This window comes from Protobothrops mucrosquamatus, unplaced genomic scaffold (genome assembly GCF_001527695.2).
Source record: "Protobothrops mucrosquamatus isolate PMUCROS unplaced genomic scaffold, P.Mucros_1.0 scaffold_177, whole genome shotgun sequence".
In the NCBI taxonomy this organism is placed as follows: domain Eukaryota; kingdom Metazoa; phylum Chordata; class Lepidosauria; order Squamata; family Viperidae; genus Protobothrops; species Protobothrops mucrosquamatus.
Window position 1 is genome coordinate 2,869,983 of NW_015386253.1, and position 8,506 is coordinate 2,878,488.

Consider the following 8,506-nt stretch of genomic DNA (forward strand, 5'->3'; position numbering starts at 1 on the left):
ACATACAAAGTATCCATGTGCAGAGCGCATTAGGTTGCCACATATTACTGACAGAGAACTTTCCCAGTGAATGTTCCCAGTGATTATGCATTACATCATTGTTCTAGCAATTATGCAGACACATCATTATTGCAGTTATGCAGACAAATCATTATTCTAATAATTGTTCAATGTATTATATTATTATATTATTATATTAGTAATGCTGGTGTTTTCTCTTTTATTGTAAAAAGTTCTCTAAGCTTTCCAAAACATTTTTGGAACGCATTTTGATAATTTTAGGAGCTGTTTGGGGACATTAAGTAGAACAGACATGTCAAACTCGTGACATCATATGATGTCGCGCAACATATTGGGATAGTTTTGCCATTGCCATCAATGGGGTGGGCGCGGCTTCCACGTGATGTGTCCGGCCCGTGGGCCGGCAGTTTGACACCTCTGAAGTAGAAGGTCAATAGCACAGACATATGAAGCAAGGTGTAGAGAGAAAACTGTAATAATCAGTGAGGTTTCCTTTACATATAGTTTTTTATACAGATAGATATAGAATATATTCTTATGTATGCCTGCGCAATTTGTGCTTAATTTTTCTATCCCTTCAGAAAATGCATGGTTTTTTTAGTCATTAATTTTTGTTATGTTTGCTTACAAGAAATATGTCAAATGTGATGGAGATAAGTAAACATTCAAGTATGTAGAAACATAGACCTACCTTTTATATTTACATACCTTCTACAGAGGGGAATTCTAAAGTATGCCTGATACACAGTATGTTAGCTGGTTCTCATGAATATTTTTATAATTATATTCTTCATACAACTGAGATGCATATATTTCAGTCAAGAAATGGGGCAGAAATTAAATTGAAAAGTAATTGAGATTGTGATGGTTCCTTGCTTCGAACCCATAAAAGGCTGAGAAATCTTGCTTTTCCTTATCTGATACTTGTCTAGTTATTAGACCTAGTATTTTCATTGAAATGTCATGGGAACACAGATAGTTGTTAGCTTCCTGAAGGGACTCCAGGAGTTTCTCAGATCTGTGGTAGGCAGTTCAGTCTGGTGCCTGATGAACTATTGGCAACAGGAGATAAGTCAGGTGCTGGACTCTATTACCCTGGAACTGGTGTTTTTTTCGAAGTGTCAATCTTGACTGGCATCTTGGTTTACTGAGACCCTCCAGGGAATGAAATGGCAGAAATGATACCTGGAGCACCAATGAAGAAAGAAAGAAAAAGCAAAGTCATCCAAGCACAGATATTTGAGCCTACACTGTGTTGATGTGAGAGGCAAAGTATCCGGCAACAGACTTATCCAGAAGCTCTGTTTAGTGTATTTCACTGCTTTTTAAAGAGGCATTATCATTGGGTGCTGTGAACAGTTGGTACAGCTCTTTGCTAACAAAGTCACTCAGATTTGCTACAGTCACACTTCATGTGAGAAATCTCAAAGCATTGGAAGTGCTCAGGGTGTGCTCTAGATTATCTTCTGCTATGTATATAGTTTTCCTGTCCTGAGGAGAGCATGGAGTTACCATGCATCTATGAAATTGTCAGCATCATCTTACAGCTTTGAAAGAGCTATGATGCAGCCATTGTTGAAGGGACCATCTTAATCCATTAGATAATCCATGTAGCATCCAGCATTTTGTTTTGAGGGGAAATTGTTTTGATATTTGAAGTAGATTGATGAAGAACTTCTGGGACAAACTTTCCTTGCTCACTATATCAGAACCACTTCACTGTTGGATATTTCAATTTGTTATAGGGAGGGAAGAGAGATTGTTCCACTAGTTCTTCACTTTTAGGATGCCATTGGGTCACTTCTCAGTCCCCTATTAATTTTTCCAGCTGGGAAAGTTTCAAATGGCAATCATATGACCGTGCTTCAAGCATTAAGTGTGAACCTGTTGCCAGATGCCCAAATCATAATCACATGATTCAGCACCAATTATAAATACCACTCATTCAGTACTGCTGCAATGCCGAATAGTTGTTGAATGGGTAAGTGAGGACTACCTTTATACAGAGTTCCCCTTTGGCACCAGTGTTATTCCTAGATAAACAGCAAATGAAATACTGGAAATTGTAATATTTGAAGTAGTACAGATATCAACTGTCTGACTAACGAACCCAAAAGAAGGGATCTTTAAGGCAATTGAGTCTCAAAAAGGTAAACTTTATTGATTCACCATCTCGGAACTGAAGAAGCAAAACCAGCTCTAGTTTTTTCCTGTGCCAAAACACTAGATTCTCCTGTCCCCACCCTCCAGATGTTCACATTGTCTAATGGTACAACTTTTTGTTATGGGAACAGTCCATTTCTCCATCAAGCATCTGCAATAGTGACCTTGGTGGCTGGCAGGCTTTCATAGTTCATGAAAGGCTTCTTGGTATCCCATTTCCTCCCTTCGCATTCCACCCCTCCCCCCTGTTTAATAGAAACTAGAAGGCAATGTAGTGACACAGGTTTTCACACCTCTCTCCATTTTATGAGTGGGCAATGGGATCCAGTACCAAATTGCCATTTTTGGTAGCATACACAAAAGTTAGACATAATAAGTACTTCTTTATTCACAGGACAAATAAGAAAATCCAAATATTGTTTTTAATAAGGTTCCAAAAGGGAATTGGTATTCTAAGCTACAGCTCACTATTTGTCTCAGTATCCCAGGCCAATGACATGTTGCTTTCCTAGACAATTGTAATTTGGTCTGGGTTGGCATAACATACTCCATTATTTCCATTTGATGTTCATTCTATCCCTGCTCATATTTAGCCAAAAGTACCTGGTGGAATAACATAATAAAGGTTGCCACACATTTTGGATTTTGTGCAGTAGACATAATGAAAGATACATCTATCTGACTGTAGCTCCAGATTTTATTGCAAGGCTGTGTATTGGCTATAATAGGCCTTTTTCAAAAGGTAATTTTATAGTATGAAACGAGACTAAAATACTCTGGAAATAACTATACAAACTCATTTTACAAAAGAATATGTATTATCCTTCATTTTATAAGATAAAAATTAAATAGTCCGACTCTTTTTTTTTACTAAGAGTTTCTGGAAGCCAGTCCTCCAACCATGGATATATATCTTCCAGGAGTCTCTTTGATTTGTGTGTGTATGTGTGGGCATGTGTGCACATGTGTGTGTTTGTGTGTATGACATATTTGTGATAAACTAGCAGTAACAGATTCTAAGTTTTCAATAGCAATATTTGAACTGTTACAAAAATATTTTGTGCTTCACAGTACAGGTAGTCCTGGCTTAATGACTATTCATTCAATCACTGCTCAAAATTATGACAGTGCTGAACAAATAATACTTATGACTGCTTGTTGAAGTCACAGTTATTCCAGCAACCTTGTGGTCATGGAATCAAAATTCAAATGCTAGGGAACCAGCCCACATTCACAATTGCAGCATGTGCTTCAATTCCCCCACCCACCTATTCCCATCCCATCCCTGCCCTCTGAATTACCCTGCATTCTGTGGCCACAATTTACCCCTGCCACCCCCAGCTAATAATTATCTTGAAGTTTTACCATTGTTGGCACAAAATTTAGGTGCTGTGTGAAGCACCACCCACACCACTATCTTTCCTTCTTCTCTGGCCTACTACCTCTTCCATCCCCAGGCCATTTGGCAGATAAGGTTCATCTGCCTTGCTGGGCTCACATCTGAGAGTTATGTCCTCCCCCAGTGTCTAGATCCTGGGACAGTAGCAGGACGAAGAAAATGGCAAAAAAATCAGGAGGGCGGGGGTAGATAGTGGCAATAGAGTGTAGGACATCCAAGGGGGCGGATAGGGTGGGGGAGATAGAAAGGTAGAGAAGTTGAAGTGAAGGCAAATGCGGCCGGGTGGCGGAATCTTTTATGCTGAAGAGAGATCACTGGGCCTAGATGGAGAGGAGGCAGCAGGACAGAACCAGCATTTCACGCAGGGAGGAGAATGTGAGGTCCTCGCCTAGTAGCAGCATAATCCTTGCCTAATAAATGAACCAGCACCACTTGAATTGCTGTTACTAAGTGACATGATCTCTCTCTCTCTCTCTCTCTCTCTCTCTCTCTCTCTCTCTCTCTCTCACACACACACACACACACACACACACGTGCTTTGCCTAAGTACACTTTGCTTAATGATGGAAATTTCAATCCCAATTAGGGTCATTAATTGAGGATTATCTGTTACAACCTTGTATAAATTGACTGAAGCTAAAACAAAAGTAAGAGATTTTAGATGCTTTCTTCAGTTTTCACCTGTTTATTTCTTTCTCTTCAGATCAACAATAAACTCTGTGGTAAAGTTAAAGTACCCCAACAAGTATCCCGAGATGCAGAAGTAGTTCGTGAACTGGTTGTTCAAAGTGAACTAGGAAGTGAATACCTTCAAGGAAGAACAATTACAAAGTTTTTCTTATCTCCTCGAACTGCCCTCATCAACTTCCTCATCCAGGATTAAGAAGATATTTTCTTAGAATTGTCTATAACTATGTCTGTGGCAGAAATAAGGATAAAGATATCCTTATTTCAGGAAAGATCAAAAAAGGAGGCCAAATGACTTCATTCAACAGTTTCAAAAGTTAATAATTTATCTTAGTAATCTCTATAAATCATATATAATCTTGCATTGCAGACATTCATCCCTAAATACAATGTAAAAGTAAATCATGGAAGCCAAAACTAAAATTAAATTAAATATGGCAAAAATTCCGTAATTCTGCTATATTACCTTAAAAATCTGGTTTCATTCAATATCACAACTGAATTTTTATCTGTTAAGATAGGGAGAACAATTGGAGCTGTTTATGCTATGAAAGGATCATTAAAATGAATGAATGAGCCTGCATTTGTGATTAGCTCATGGTTGTTTATGAACTATAATGGATACATATAATTTTTACATTTCAAATAATTTCAGCTCTTAATTGTGTTGCCTATGTTAGCAGTTTTCTATTGTGAAAATTATCTAAAAATATTTCCAAGTGGAGGGGTTGCATGAATCTCTATTCTCCCTATCAATTTCTCTTCTGCCTGAGAAAAATAATAAGCAACCCAATGTTCAAACATCAAAAAGTTTTGATTGTAATGTTAAATCATATAATACAATTAAAAATGATAGGATTTGCAGTCCTAAACATGATTATTTCAGAGGTACAGGTATTGAAAAATGGTAGACAAATTGCTTTCTAAGGTTCCACTTGGAAAAAAGTTAATTTTAATGACTTTTGTAGAGCTACTATGACAACTATATGTAAATGTTAGTACTGAATTAAATAATAAGCTGTGATCAAGAAAACTTTCATATAAGGAAAAATTTGCAGTTCAGCTCACCATCCCAATAAATATGTATATATAGTGGGGGACACCAAGAGAAAATCTTATCATATATTTCATACTGTGTGTCTAAAAATTATATTACAAAAAAATTATAGAATCTTCAGGTTTGCAGACTACGTTGATTCTAATATGGTTTACTTTTCTGCTATTTTAAAAGCAAGTCTTTAAAATTGCATTCTGTAATTTTGGATGCAAGTTTACTTCTCCACCCTCTACAAAAGAATAAATTATTGCTAGTTGGTGATTAAAAAAACACAATAGACTTCAATGGTAATTGTACAGCTTTAAAAGTGGTAGTCTGAAATTGTATGACTAGTTATACATCAGAAAAGAATTTCAATTACTCTTTCAAAAGCAAATCAATATTTTTCCACTGGTGATCAGTCAAAATATATTTTATCCCAAAATGTTTGCAAAATCCATGTTTTAATTCAGTTCTATTGTAATAAATAAAATTATGCAAGAACAGTGGTGTTCCTGCAAAGTTGCCATTTCATTTCAATGAAGCCTGCAATAAAAAAGTTCCTGGTGGATCATACTTATTTTGCTAATGGATTTTCTACGTTCAAAGTCTGGTCTGGTTTTTTGTGTGTATAAAAAAAACAAAGATGAAGCAATATTATCACTTCAGAAATTTCTTTGTATGAAAAGCATATAAGGTCTACAACTAGTCGAACCTTCAAAGACATCTTGGGAATTAGCTGCATTTACTGTTCCTAAAATCTGTTATGGATGGGTATGTTAAATAGACGAACAATAGGCTTAACAATTGGCTTAAGAATTTTTCAGCCAAAGATTCCCCCCCCAAAAAAGAAGGGAATGAATCAGAGCACCAATTATTATTTGCAAAATACAGATTACATAAACTATAATTAGTTCCATTTTCCATATTGACATTAGTCTGCAAACTATTTAACTGAATTCTCCATCCCCATAGATTATGTCTAATAAAGTTTGTTCTGAATAACAGTGGATATCTAGAAATTAAAAGTCAAAAGTTGAGAACAAGAATCTGGATTAATAGTGTGTGCAAATAGATGACAGTGCAACCAATCCAGCTGCAAAATGATGGGCAATTCTCCAGGATACTAAAAACATGATTTAGAAAGAAATGCCAAAGGCAGTGTGTTATTCAATATTTAACACAAAACTTCCCTCACTAAGAATAAAACGATCCTCACTAAACAGTCCAGTCCTTCATTTAAGGACGGTCCTAAACCCTCTTTTCGTTCCTCATTACCCATGTGGATGTGGAAGGTATTGCTTGGGCTCAAATATGCTATATCTCTGGCAGGAAAAGAAATGAAACTTCAAGGCTACCGAATCAGGCCATTAGGGGTTCATTTTTATATTGTTTGTTAATAGTCTCAAATATGCAGCTGTTACTTGGTCAATAAACCAGACTTATTTTTGTTTCAGCCCCATAACCCTCTCTTTGCTTTCTTTAATACTTCACAGATAAAGATTATAGTTTTCTAATAATGCAGACAGTTTATCTGAGGAATTCTGAGAATTGCAATCTGGACATCTTGAAGGTGCCAAGACTGAGAAACACTGTTGTTGATAAATCAATGGAACTAAAAGAAGTGAAGAAAAAAAAGTAGCTCCTTTTTACTCCCAAGACTGAAAGAATTAAATAGTTGCAGATCTGAATCTGGGATTCCCCTGCCCTAATTCGCCCATTCCCACTATGCTGGCTCTGGAATTCTGGGATTTGAAGTCTTAAAATGAGGTTGAGAAATATTGCTTTAGTTTAGAGACTGGCAGAATCTTCCTTGGATCTCACTTTTCTATTTGCAGTTAATCCCTTTCAGTTCCCTAAAAAAAGACCACATGCACCCTTCCTCTTCCACATTCCTCAAAGTAGAAGTGATTACAGCAATTACACTTCTCACAAGACAAAAACAATATTTAGAGATTTTCTGTTTGGGGGAGTTTCTTTACTTCCTTAGCATTTTAAATTGTTTTTAAGTGTCATCTGAAGCTGAATCTGGCATATTTTCTATGGAACTCCAATAGACCTGTAATTAATAGTCTTGTTTTTTAGAGTTAAATTGCCCAAGACATTTTAATAAGCAGGCAACAGGCAGCACAGTACCAACTATCCTCCATAATTAAAACACTTTTTAAAAATCATTTCACAAGATAAACCAAGACTCAAGTTTTTTGTGTTCAGAAAGTATGGGAAATTCTAGAAAATGTGGTAGTGGATAAATTCTCACTAGGAGGAAAAATTATGGATATTAAAAAAAAACACTGGATACACATAGAACAAAATATTGAAAAGAAAAGGGATAAAAGAGCCAGTTTGATATAGTGGTTATGTGCTGGCCTAGACACCAGGACCCTCACTGTCAGTTTTGGAAGTTGGAACTGTCAAGAAGATGGACATCCCTCCCACTCCCATCGCCTTTTTCATTCTGTTTGTCTGTTTAGATAAGGAAAGATCTCTGAAATTATGACTTAATTGGACACATTGTCATGTTATTATTAACAGTCTGAAGGAAGAGATTGAGAGAATATTGATCAAATCTCCAGATGACACAAAATTCAGAAGAATGGCTAATAGTTTAGAATAGAAAATGAGGTTTTAAAAATACAGTATATTGACGGGAAAAAAATGAAAGGCACAACTGTGAAATGGAGAAAAATCTGACTTGATAGTCAAACATAAAAAGATCAAGATGTTCCTGTAGACTGAACACCAGCCAATAACATGACCCAGTTGCTAAAATGACAAATGCTATTTTGGGATGTACTCACAGGAGCAGAGTCCAGATCATGAGATGGGATTTTTCCATTCTACTAGGTCAGGCCCCTTTGGCCACTATGCCCATTTTTGGGCTCCCTAGTTTTCAGAATAGTAGTAATACATCTGGAAAGGGCATCAAAAAATGAAATTGGAAGAGGGCTGTCAAGATGGTGAGGAAGTTGGAAATCATATCCTTGAACCATAATTAAAGAAACTATGCATAACATACAGAAAAGAAGACTGAGGAAGAGATTCAATTGTAGCTTTCAAATACTGAACAATTGTCTTGTAGATGAAGGATTGGGCTTGTTCATTTTTGTGGCAGAACCTCTGAATTCAAACTATAAGGAAGAATTTTTATTTACAAGAAAGTCTCTAGCGCCACGTCAATTTGCATAATTTATTTTGAT

General features: G+C 36.4%; 1 protein-coding gene across 1 annotated transcript in view; it reads left to right on the plus strand.

Moving 5' to 3' along the window:
- The window catches only part of LARS2 (leucyl-tRNA synthetase 2, mitochondrial), a 92,714-nt gene extending 86,832 nt beyond the window's left edge, over positions 1–5,882 (plus strand). The window contains exon 21 of the mRNA XM_015822945.1: positions 4,287–5,882. Coding sequence (XP_015678431.1) covers positions 4,287–4,466 — 180 coding nt within the window. The 3' untranslated portion in view covers positions 4,467–5,882. The remainder of the gene's footprint in view (positions 1–4,286) is intronic.
- Positions 5,883–8,506: the final 2,624 nt, after the last annotated feature.